This window comes from Xiphophorus maculatus, chromosome 10 (genome assembly GCF_002775205.1).
Source record: "Xiphophorus maculatus strain JP 163 A chromosome 10, X_maculatus-5.0-male, whole genome shotgun sequence".
In the NCBI taxonomy this organism is placed as follows: domain Eukaryota; kingdom Metazoa; phylum Chordata; class Actinopteri; order Cyprinodontiformes; family Poeciliidae; genus Xiphophorus; species Xiphophorus maculatus.
In genome coordinates, this window is record NC_036452.1 from 270,936 (window position 1) to 284,405 (window position 13,470).

At 38.4% G+C, this 13,470-nt stretch overlaps 1 protein-coding gene across 3 annotated transcripts in view; it reads left to right on the forward strand.

The window, feature by feature from the left end:
• The first annotated feature begins 3,860 nt into the window (after nt 1–3,860).
• LOC102235952 (formin-2-like) overlaps nt 3,861–13,470 on the forward strand; it is a 103,591-nt gene continuing 93,981 nt past the window's right edge. The window contains exons 1-3 of one of the 3 annotated variants that reach the window (XM_023340742.1): nt 3,861–5,753; nt 8,196–8,428; nt 11,924–12,102. In XM_023340742.1, the coding sequence (XP_023196510.1) occupies nt 4,174–5,753; nt 8,196–8,428; nt 11,924–12,102 (1,992 nt within the window). In that variant the 5' untranslated portion in view covers nt 3,861–4,173. The remainder of the gene's footprint in view (nt 5,754–8,195; nt 8,429–11,923; nt 12,103–13,470) is intronic. The other 2 variants (XM_023340739.1, XM_023340740.1) reach the window with 2 other exon arrangements.

The following is a 13,470-nucleotide window of genomic DNA, read 5'->3' on the forward strand; positions in this document are numbered from 1 at the left end:
ATAGTATGTATTCAAGAAACCTGGTTAAAACCATCACTTGATTTTATTCTTAATGGATATATAGCACTACGTAAAGATAGAAATCCAAATGTAGGAGGAGGGGTTGCTATATTTGTTCAGAAAAGAATTAGTTATAAAATTCTGAATATAAATGAAGAAATAGAAGTTATAGTGGTTGAGGTATGGATTAGTAAATCAAAATTTAATATTATACATTTTTATAACTCTTGTAAAAAAATAAGTAGAGAAAGACTTGATGCTATTTATGTGAAGAAAAATAGAAGAAATATTTTATGTGGAGATTTTAATGCTCATAATACCTTATGGGGGAGTAAAAGACTGATGAAAATGGGAACATAATTGAGGAATTTATGGATGATTATAATTTAACTTGTCTAAATGATGGAAGAGGTACTAGATTTGATGTAGGACACGGAGCAGAATCTGCAATTGATTTTACGATAGTGTCAAATCAGATAGCAGGAATTAGTCAATGGGAAGTAATTAATGATAACCCCCTTGGAAGTGATCATTATCCTATCCTGCTTAAGTTGCATAATTTTAAGGTAGTAGTTGAAGAAAATTGGTATCCTAAATGGTTAGAATGAGGGAGGCTAATTGGGCAATTTATAATAAAATAGCAGGTGACAAACTTATGGAGATTATGCCAAATTTAAGCAATGATATTGAAGAATTAAATTCAGTGATTACAAATATAATATGTGAATCTGCAGAAAAGGCCATCGGCAAATCTACTGGATTAAGAAAAGAAAATGGTTCCTTGGTGGAACAATGAATGTAAAGAAGCTATTAAAGTTAGGAATAGAGCATTTAGAAGGTTAAAAGTAAATCATTCATTTGAGAATTTAATATTATACAAAAAAGCACAGTCTAAAGTTAAGAGAATAGTTAAATTATCTAAAAAGAGTTATTGGAGGGGTTTTTGTAGTACAATTGGAACAGAAGTTAAAGTAAACGAGATCTGGGGAATGATTAGAAAGATGGGAGGAATTAGAAGGGATTTTTTTTTAACCTATAATTAAAGATAATCAGTGTGAAGCTGTATTTGTTACAACAAACAAGGAGAAAGCAGAGATGTTTGCTAGGTCCTTTGTGAAAGTGCATAGTTCTCAAAATGTATCAAATGAAGAATTATCATGGAGATTGAAGATAATAGAGAAATTTTAAATAGGAAAGAGATAGATGGAGGTGTTTTAGATAAAGATTTTACATTGTTTGAAATGAATAGAGCTTTGATTGGAGTTAAGAATACGTCTCCAGGTAAAGATGGCATATGCTATAAGATGATTGAACAGCTATCAGATATTGCTAAAGGAGTAGTTTTAAAGTTATACAATAAAATATGGGAACAAGGTAAATTGCCCTCTAGTTGGAAACATTCAGTCATTGTACCAATAGTAAAGCCAGGCAAGGATAAAGTGGAGGTAAAACGTTATAGGCCTATTGCTCTTACATCTAATTTATGTAAATTGATGGAGAGAATGATAACTAAGAGATTAATGTATGAAATGGAAAAAAGAGGTCTTTTATCTCCTTATCAGAGTGGTTTTAGGAATGGACGGACAACTGTAGATCCAATTGTTTGTTTAGAAAATGAAATAAAAAAGGCTCAGGTAAATAAAGAAATTCTCTTGGCTACATTTTTTGATTTTGAAAAAGCATATGATATGCTTTGGAAGGAAGGTTTATTAATTAAGATGGATAAAATGGGAATAAAAGGGAAGATGTTTAATTGGATTAAGGACTTTTAAAACCCGCGTAGTGCCACCATGGAGACCTCTAACAAACCCACTTGTTACCCATATTCTAGCCGAGTTTAGACCCAATTGGGACCCAGGTAAATATTCCTGAAAGCACCCTAGTGGGCCACAGATGGGTCTCATGTAAGTTAACCATCTGGGCCCCACTGAAAACCCAGTCAGAGCCCATTAAAATCTACTTGGGCAAACCCATGTGGGGCCACCATGGAAACCGTGGACAAACCCACTTGTTACCCATTTCTAGCCCAGTTCAGACCCAATTGGGGCCGAGGTAAATATTACTGAAAGCACCCTAGTGGGCCACAGATGGGCCTAGTGTAAGTTAACCATATGGGCCCCACTGAAAATCCAGTCAGAGCCCATTTAAATCTACCTGGGCAAACCCATGTGGGGCCACCATGGAAACCGTGGACAAACCCTTTTGGGACCCATATTGTCTGCCATCTTTGATCCCTTTTATATATGGGGCCCACCTAGGTATGCTGGCTAGGAAATGGCTGAATTACTTTTAATCAACAAAATCTCCATTGCAAAATTGAATACATACCAACAGTGCTTTCAAAGACTAACTGAATCAAAGTTGCAGTTTGTACTGAAAGAAAACCATCATGCATTCTCTTGCTTTGTCTGCTTTTAATGACATCATCAAAAACTGCAGACTCTTAAATGTATTACCTAAATTCCGCCACTAGATGGCAACAACTGAACACTTCCACAGTACTGTATAAACCTATGAAATGTCCACAAACTGACATACAACAGCACACTGCTCATCATAAAGGAGATGAGGACATATTGGTCTCAAACTGTTCTTACTTAAAGGAGCAAATTTATGAATAAAAAAGCAACACAAAATATTGTGTATTTTTAATGGGACATTATTTTCCAATATCTTATGTCAGCTGCTGTTTGTTACTCCTGTTAACAGTTTTAAATAACTGACTCCAAACTAAGCACTTACTTTGCTGTAGTCAGTACAAATCATAATCACAAGTAGCTTAAAAAAATTGACATTTACATTTATTGTTAAATATTCAAATTTACAATGTATGATAAAACCGCTGACTAAATTTGGAGTTAAACTGATGCATTAAATTCAGCAAAGGCTTTTCCTTTTCTCAGAAATTAACTTGAACTAAACTTGATGGGTTTTGCTCCTGTCTTCCCATTGATGCAACACCATTAGATCTTGATACAAACACAGCCGAAGGATCAATGCCGTTTTTGCTGATCTATTCTTATGTTTTATCCTTACTCATAATTGAATATGATTTCAAATATAACTGAGTAACTTTACTCAAAACAAATTTAAGTAAAAGTAAAAGTTCAGGTTTTGTAAACAAATTAAGGTTATAGACCTTAAGTTGTAATTACAGCAATACGAGTAAATTTAACTAATTTCCAACCTCTATGCCAGAACCAAAATATATATATATTTTACATTGTAAAGGGCTTGCCTCATAGACTACTTTCTGCATTATCCATACAGGTTGACTATAGTACAGTGAAATATTTATATTTTTATTTGTTCTGGTTTGCAAAATGAGCCCCTCAAAAATCAATATCTTTTGCAATCCGTTAGGCTTTTAGATAGCCTCGTATAAAATGTATTCATTTTATACAATCAGCTGAACTCAACAGTGTTGCATAATTATTTGGAGTGAACTGGCTTTTATGTAGTTGAATCTGAATGTGACTAAGCATAACTAGATGCTAATTAAGCTATAATTTGAACAGAATTTTTACTCTGTTGGACTTCATAGAGATTGGATATTTTGTGCTTCAGTTCACTTGTACAAACATTTGGGACAGGTGGAATAGTTTTCAAAAAAAACATAAATTTTGTGTTGAGGGTAACATTTTAAAATCCCTAAGCTTCTTTTTTAGAATATTGATAGAACATGTAGAAAAATGTCGGAGGTTCATGGGAAATGTAGTTGCAAACTGTGAAATTAGCTGCAGTGGCAAGTGACACCGCCGAGGACTGAGCTTTGTTCCCACTCCAGTTGCTGCACAATCCGTTAGGTCTGCCTCCCTGTCAGAGCTCCAGGGAGAACATAGAGCTGGCGTCATCCTTTCGGCAAACCAAGAGAAGGAAGGGGGAGGGTAAGACAGAAATGGGTAGGAGAAGGAGGGTTGTCTGTGCTTCTACTGCATCAGCGCCAACATCACTGCCTTCGTCACCGGAAAACAAGGACTGACTAAAGCTGAGACTAAAGAGAAAAAATACTGTTAGCAGCAGCAAATCTCTTTCCATCAAATACGGATTCCCACATTAGGCCACTGCGTCTTCACCTTCCTTAGCCAGAGGCATCATCTCCCGAGAGAGAAAGAGGTCTTCTAGGAATGACTTGAGAAGAGAGGACGACAGCCATCGCTCCATCCTGTCAAGATGGGAAATCAGGAGGCAAAGCAAAAGAGAGCTGCGCCTTCATCGGGTAATGGAAGCTATCCTTCGCTAAATGAAGGATGGAGGGAAGGAGGAGGGGATTTGACAAAAAGGGGGGGCAAGAAACTCGGCAAGCAGGGAGGTAAAGGAACAAACAGCAGTGGAGGAGGAGGGACTCATGGCACTGGACCAGGTAAAAAACGAAATAAATCTGATTCCAAATCCTCAGTTTTTTCCCTCCGAAAAAGAAAGATAAACCTGAAAGGAAAGGGGGATACATGCTCATCAATACCAGGTTTAAATGAAGATGATTGGGCTTCTCAACATGATGATCTGGACAGCACCAAAACACCTGACCTGTCTGCAGATGAACTAGGACACTCAGATTCTGAGGCTGCATTTCCTGAAAAGAGAAAGAAATCAGAACAGGAAAACAGGAATAAAGATAGAAGAGAAGATGAAAAGTCACATGTGCAATTGAAAGCCTCAACAGAAACCACATCACCCACAGAAGAAGCAGGACAAAAGGGGGGTAGCTCAGGATCGGACACTGATATATACAGTTTTCATTCAGCAGCTGACCATGAGGATTTACTTGCAGACATCCAGCTGGCTATTAGACTACAGCATCAGCAGCAACATGATGGGGAGAACGCAATCTCAGAGGTACATGCAGGTGGAGCGGGGGACCTGAATTGGAGAGCAGCGGAAGAATGGACTAAGAAAAGTAATAGGGTGGAAAAAGAAACTCATCAGGAGGTGCTTGGTATGACTCCAGAACTAGAGGTGGGCTCTGACGCACTATCATTCTTAGAGACAGAAAGTCATGTTTCTGTCAATCACACAGACTCGCTTCCAATGCTGTCAAGTAGAGAGACATACCTGTCCTCTCACACAGAGATGAAAGGACAGGGGGAGGTCCAAAAAGGGCTGGGACCACCAAAGTTAAGTATGAAGACGAGAGAGGGACAAGCTTTTCTTTGTATTGCTACAGGCACAAAAGACCAGCATGTGGACATCTCCATGGCAACTGGAAGTCTGACAGTCAGCCCAATCACTATGGCAACCTGTGACAATTGTTCACCTATAGTCTCAATTGACAGTGAAGGGAAATGTCTGGGAATGGTGGAGGAAGCAGAGTTCAGTCCCCCTCCAGTCAGTAACAGTAAAAGTACTGAACATGCAGAAGGATTTAGCTCAGGGGCTGTGTTTGATGAAGGTGATGGTCAGTTAGGCTCAGGTACCAGTGCAGAGTCCCTCGAGGACTGTGTTTTGACTGGTTCCAAATCCAATCAATGTGCTGCTTCTTGTAATGGTTTCTCACCCTCTGACCAGCTCTGCAGCAGGGACAGCATCTGCTTTATCACACTGACTCCCCAGGGGAGCCCAAAGTTGGCAAAGCAGCTCCTCAAGTCCACCCATTCCTCCAACTTTTATAGCCATGTGGTGAAATCCTACCCCACTATTTTTCCATCCTACATCAAGACCACTACGCGACAGCTCAGTACCCCAGGACAATCCCCAGCTTTATCTCCTTCCCACAGCCCACTTTCTCCACGGAGAGCCCATCTTCACAATCGCAGGTACATATGCTACTCCTCATGCTTATCATTTAATGATTTTTCATATTTGTACTCCATTTTGTGTTTTTACAGAAAATTATCCCAAAACTGAGACTGCACATTTATAATCTGATTCGTAGTTATTTATACCAGGAATGCAACTGAAACAAAATTAAACAGATTTTCAGAATTATCTTAGGATGCAATCTTAACCCAAAGCTATGGAAAATGTAAACAATAATTCACATTGTCACTACATTAACTGTACATCAAATAGTTTGGGATAATGGGATTTGAGAAGATTAACAAAATCAAATTCAAAAAATACTTTGAGATCCCAAAGGGAAATTAAATGTTGTTGTAACTCATATTAAATCTTCTTCACAATTGTTGTAGATTGTGATGGTTGTTGGCAGGAAAGATCTGTAGTGGTCTGTATTACAACAAATTTGAAGAAGCCTCTAATTGAAGACACTATGTTTTTCCAATACAGTATTATGAAGAGGATGGCCAGGCTTGTCCATATATTTCATGATTTTATGGAGAATCCTTCTTTGCAACATCACCTTCAGATGATTTTTTAACAAATTAACGTTAAAAAAGCATGTAAAAATTATGTTTTTCTCGTGAATGAAGTGATAACTAGTTTCAGAAAAGCTAAGCCTACCCAATTGTATTATCTGTCAGCAATCTTATCAGTCTGGTTATATAATATACAATGTTTTTCTATCAGTTTCTAATTATCAGTAATCAGCCTAAATGGCAACTGTTATGGAGTCCTAATCAAATACTTGATTGAATGGAATGAGAGTGTGGCATATTTGTCAGAGGTCATCTGCAAGGTGCTGCAAAGATGCACAGTACAAGGTCATAGCAAGAATGTTCATTTCCACGTTCAGTCTCTGGGCAGGTTGATGTAAACAAGTATGATTTATCAGATTATGAAGTGGTGAAAAGCCAGTTTTTGTAATTAATTACATACATGTCTGATAAGTTATTATACAGATCTCACTAAACCAAAGCAAACCACACAACAAACAATTCACAAAACAATTTATTTGCCTTCATCAATAATGAGTAGAAAACTGCTCATTTATCAGGCAATTTTTTTTCCAAATGTGCAAACATTTTAAAACTAGAACATAGACCTAAGAAATTGCTGATTGGACTACAGCTCGTTTTTACTTTTGAACCGGAAGTTATTCTGGCTTTAACGTGTTTTTTTTAAAACATGAATGTTCTCGGTGATCCAAAGCCTCTTGCCACAACTGCTACAAACGTTTGGTGACAGCTCAACCAGCACTTTTCCTCAGTTTGGGCAAAAATGGCTACGTGACCGTATTCCAGCTCCAAACAAGCTGTAGTCCAATCAGCGATTTCTTAGGTCTCCCACTGGGACATACCTCTTCCGTTTTGTTAATATTGTAGTGCTTTTGTAATTTGTAATTGTCCTTTGTTAATGTTGTAGTGCTTTTGTAATTTGTAATTGTGCTTTCAATTTGCTGAAGTGGTTTGCACCTCAGGGCCACCGTAGAAGTGGGATGATCTTGGTGTTTCTTGACAATATTTAACTTTTACAATCAAAAATTAACAAATTATTAAAGTCATACAGTTATTTGGTGAGCAATTAAGTCAAGAAATAAAACATAAACAAACATCAAATATAAATACTTCAAAGGACTTTCCAAAAGGAACTGAGTGAATATTAACTCAATGAAAGTAGTCTTGCAAGATGGCTTTTCCAATACCTATCACTACAATAGTTGCTCAGAAGCAAAACAATTGACAAACCGAAAGGTTAGATGGTAAACCAATAAAGGTTTTTAGAAGGTTTTTATTGGCTCTAGTGGCCTTTACTTTGGACTTTTCAGAGTAAAATGGGTTGTGAGAGAGGGGGACAACATGCAGCAAAGATCATCGGGCCGAGATTCGAACCTGCGATGACTGTCAAGGACTAAGGCCTCCACACATGAGTTGCATTTAACCCTGTGCAGCCACCTTGTTCGTTTATAGATATCTTAACCAGTAGAATCAGAACTGATCAATTTAATTGGACATTTACTTTGATTCTAGATGTTTTACCTACCTGGCTTTTTTCCGGCAGGTAAACATCCAGGGTCATTATCTCTGCATATCCTGTCAAGCTCAGGCAAATAGTCTGTGGAATAAAAATTGTTTGAGTTCTGTCTGATGCCAAGGTAAAGGGTGTAAATATGTATGCAAATCATTTAGATTTACAAAAATATATATAGCTACAGATTGATTGTTGCCTATATTTCTTGCTTTAAATATGAGTAAAGCCTGAAACAAGACCTTTGCACATCACTATGATGTCTATATATATGAGAACAAGTGTTTCCAAAAAAGGTGGTGAAACAAAGGAAATTCCTCCACAAAAGGAATAGATTGCTGAACTGTATTGAAGCCTACACAGATGTTAACCAGAAACGTAAATGTTGACAGGATGGTGGCTGGAGAACACGAAACGCACAGACAACGGTCACTGAGCCTTACTGGGACTCTAAGCCGATCAGCTGACTGGACAGAGGAGCTTGAAAAGAGGCTGAGAGGCAGAGAAGTGGATGGAGGAGAGTATCTGATGGGCTACAGAGGAGGAGGCAGTCAACCTATCTGTGCTACCAGAAGATCCTCATGTGGACAAGTCTCCCTCTGTGCTTTTCAAGATGTCTTTACAGGTGAGCAAAGAACATGCAACAGTAAAATTTTGGGAAGTCGTCACTTTCTTACTTTAATAGAGATAGAAGAAGCAAGATATTCCCAGATGTTCTTCTGTTGATGAAGTTGTATTGATGTTGTTCAATTAACTTAACATTTCAAAGTAATGATTGAAAAAAACTAGCCAGATGCGAGATCACTTCATAGTACACTTCATCTGTCTCAATTTTGGTATTTATTTATGTTTGTTTCAATGTTTTCTTCATGTCACGGTTTTTACAGTACATGAGTTTTAGATTTTGGCCTTGTTTTCAGCCTAGTATTATTGGGTCATGCGCCACCTGCTTCCCCATTAAAGTGTCTATTTGCGAGTGAAAATGTGTAGGAGTAATACTTTTGTATTTAACTATGGCGCCATGTATTCTGATCACCATGTGTCCATAGTCTTTTCTGGGTCATAGGTAGAATTAGTTTTCCACTACACTTTAAATTTTGCTTGTTGGTTGTAAGGTTAATTTGCATAACATATAACTTAATTTAAAAAACAAACAAAAGAATACCCTCCATCTTAAAGAATTAGCAACATTTAATTTTCTCTAGGAAACCAGTCACACAATCCAGTTTCTAACAGGAGTCCCTATGCCAGAAAATGCTTCACTGAGTAGAATGAAGTCAGAAATACAAATCAATTGGTTGGTTTGCATACTATTGGCGATCCAACCACTATTGGAAACCCAGCAGAGCCACACCAAGCCATATGTAACAGCCACTCTTCTGTGTTTGTTAGATTTGTGAAGTGCACAATTTATAGCGGTCCAATCAAAAATGTTTTTTACATGACCTGTGGATCTCTGCTGCTCCTGCATAGTCACCATAATACTTATGGTTAGTTCTCTAATTAAATCAACAGATTTAATAGAGAATCTGGCTGTAAGTCTGTGACCCAAAACTTACAGCCAGACCTGTAAATTTGGGTCACAGCTGTTAAACTCTTTTGCCAAAGGGCCAGTGACCTGCAAACTTTAGGTGTGTCTCTGATTCACACCTGAATAAAAAAAAATCATCTTTACCATCCCACTGTAGAACTTGACTTCAGACTGAGGAGGCACTTTTGGCATTTGAGTCAGGTTTGGTGAATAAGTTATATAAGCTACTGTCAAGTTCCGTGTTTTTCTGTGTGTTTCTTTTGAGTTTCCTGTGTATCTGTGTCTCAGTGTTGTCCTGTCTTCCCCTTGATTGTTCCCAGGTGTGTCTCGTTCTGTGATTACCCCCTGTGTATTCAACTCCATCTGTGTTCCTTGTTCCTCGTCGGGTCCTTGTTTTGCAATTGTCGAATGTGCGTTCAGTCCTTCATCTGGTCCATTCAAATTACCAGTTGCTACTGGCGTTGAGCCCTGGCCTCTGCTCAGTCGTGCTGCCTGGTTGTGTGGATTTTCTGGACATTCTTTATTAAAATCATTATTCATCTTTACCTGGGTTTAGAAGCGTCTGCCTCACCATCACCTCCACCGCACCGTTTCATGACAGCTACAATAAACAGGCCCAGAATGACTATAATTTAGCACTCCTAGTGTAGGTGAAAGGCCTGAACTAGGAGTGGGTAGGTTTCCAGTAAGTCATAGCATTTTCTTTTTTTCATTTTTTAGCAGATATTGGATTGCAGATGGCTGTGTAAGATATTCAATGCCTGAGATATTGTTTTAAAATCTAACCACGATTTAAACTTCATTATTTTATTCCTGACAGGTCTTCTGGAATTCTCAATCAAGCATAGCACATTTCAGCAACAAGACAGTTCAAAGTGCTTCACATTATGAAAACATGAAAAAGATCAGTTCATAGTAGACTTCATCGGTCTACTATACTTGTAGACTTGTATACTTTACCATGTCCAGAGGACTCCAACGCACTTCACACTACATTCAGTCATTCACACACATTCACATGGTGGCAAGCTACTAGACAGTAGCTACAGCTGCCCTGGGGCAGAGGTGGGGCTGCCATGCACAGGAACCACTGAGCCCTCTGACCACCACCAGCAGGCAATGAGGGTGAAGTTTCTTGCCTAAAGACACAATGACAGAGGTGGGCAGAGCGGGGATCGAACCGGCAACCAGCCAATTGCAGAGCGAATTCCTACCACCATCGTCCCTCGAAAAATAACAAAACCTCATAGAAATGTCATACAGTCAACAGTTCTGAAACCAGTAACAGACATTGCATTTTGCCAAATGTTATAGTTAAAATCATCATTGTATATCAAAAATGTTTGCAAATATTCCATTTATTATGGTTGAAAAGCAACTTTAAACAGGTGGATTTTTAGTCTAGGTTTAAAGGAACTCAGTGTTCCGGCATTTGGCAGTTTTCTGGAAGTTTGTTCCAGGTTTGTGGCGTGTAGAAGCTGAATGCTACTTCTCCATGCTTGGTTCTGGTTCTGGGGATGCAGAGCAGCCAGAACCAGAAGACCTGAGAGGTCTGGAAGGTTGATACAAAAGCAGCTCTTTAATGTACTGTAATGCTAAACCGTTCAGTAATAGAAGCATTTAAAAGTCTATTCTATGAGCTCCAGGGAGCCAGTGGGAGGATTTTAGAACTAGGTGATGTTATCTCCCTGGTTTTAGTCAGAATGCCAGCAGCAGCGTTCTGGATCAGCTGCAGCTGGAAGACTAATTTTTTAGGCAGACCTGTGACGACACTGTTGCAGTAATTAATGTGACTAAAGATAAATGCATGTATGACTTTCTCTAGTCATACATGCAAATTATACAAGAAAATTCTGGCCAAATTTTCTTTATAGAACTAAAATGTGGTCAAAAAGGCCACATTTGAGGGTTTTTTAACACTGGATCATTCTGAAGTGAATATGTTGATGTGATTTTGCCCATTGTTCTGGTTTTGCTTTTGAACTCTCCTCCCGTAGATGCCATTTTTGTACAGTGTCTTTCTTCTTGTAGAATCAAAAATTATTGACTTCAGATAGACAAAGGATGTTTGCAATACTTTAGATGTTGGTCTTGATTCTTTTGAGAGTCCTTCACATGGTGGATCCACATCCACCATGATAGTTATTGCCCACATGCACCTTTCCAAAACCACTTTTGGAAAGGTGCATGTGGGCAATAACTATCATATTGACTAACTCCATTCAGCTTGCATAACTTAGTAATTACTTCAAGCATTGTTCATGCTTGTTCATCTTGGTAATTGCTCTTACAGCTGGCATCAAAGCTTTAGAAATGGCTTTGTTGACTCATATGTAAATAACTATTAGTATTTGCATTTATTTTCACTGAGTCACTGCTTTTTGAAATCTTTTAGCCTTTTTTTTTGGTTTTTGGTGGTCAGTTGAGGAGGGCTTTCGAAGCAAATCATGCTAAGGGCCACAGACCATCTTTGCTTAGAAGTGAACCTAGAACATAAGAAATTTAAGGTGATTTACAGAATATAATGGCTTTAAATATTAATAAAGTGTTTTGGGTTTTTTTTTCCCCGTTTATTCTATGGCTATGCAGGTCGCACCCTTCTTGAGAAGCTGTTTTTGCAGCAGCAGCAGAAGGAGCCAGAGGAGGCTGAGAGGCTCTGCTCCAAGATCTTGGCCATGGGTCTTCTGCTTCCTTTCACTGACTGCTTCAGAGAACAGTTAGGCGGCAGCACGGCTCAAATTTCATCCACTGCATCAGCCAAGTTTGACGTACGTACTATTATTTTTACACATCTTTTTGACATGTTTCAAAATTCTCTGAGGGTCATGTGTAATTTATCATCACTTTTTCAGCAACAGTGTCAATCCCATTCGGCATTTAAATACTATTGTCAGGAGACACATTCACTCATGATGTGCATGAATGTCAGATAAACATTCTTTAAAAATTAATTCTGTATTAAAGCCATGTTCTCTTCAAGGAAGATTTGTCATGCAACATTTTTATGTTGTATAATAACTTGCATCCAGAAAGTTAGGAATAACCACTAAGGGTAATTTGGTGACTTGGCCAAATTTTCTTGACCTGCAAGTTGTTATAGGTGTCTGATGTCATTCTTTTGTTGCATCCCCCAGTTGCTTCCAAGCTTCAACCATATAGCTTTATGGACTCAATACACTGGAGGCGATGTCACCCCCTCTCCAAGGAAACTTGTGTGATGAGGTGACAATCAATTCCTGTCCTCCAGCTAAGCGATCAGTGAAAGTTGTTCATGTGAAATTTGAAGCTTGTAGACATGCATATGCCATAGCGACGCAATATAAAAAGCTACAAATTGTTCAACTTTTGTCGTTGCTGCCTTCACCATTGCTTCAGTCTCATGTGTTGGGTTCAACCAGAGTGGCAAGAACCTGGCGAGTCTCACTGTCCATCACTCCCCATGTGTCAAGTGTAATAGAATTGAGCTGGAGTTGAAAATATTAAAGGTAGTTCACATACTTCATTGTCCCATTCAATTCCTTGAATACACCATCACCACCCACAGCCCCGTAGCAAGATGCCAACTCTATCATGCTTAACATTTGGTATAATCTTTTTAGCTTTACAAGAGTCACCTTGACTTCTAAAATATACTTCTTGTCATTTTGGCCAAATTGCTCAATCCTAAAACATGTTCATGAGGTTAAGTCAAGTTTCAAAGTGTAGGGTTTGGAGCACATTCATCTTTATTTGAATAGAATAGAATAGAATAGAATTACTTTATTCATCCCAGCAGGGAAATTACTTTGCAGTTACAGAAGCATAGATACAAGACACACAACATCCACCACTGAGTAGCAATGTAGACAAGATAAAATAAGAATAAAATATGACATGCTGTCAATATAAAAAGCAGCTTAGAGCAGTCCTTCCAAAGATTCAAAAATGCAGAACAGAATGTATATGTAAATATATGTACAGCAAGTGTGCCACAGTGCAGTTGTGCGAAATTGGACTGATTAGTGCAGAACAGTGATTTAGCTTTTATTGTACAGTGAGATGGCATGTGGCAGGAAGGATTTCCTGTATCTGTCCCTACGACAGCGGAGCTGGAGCAGCCTATGTGAGAAGGTGCTCCGCTGCCTGTCCACTATGTG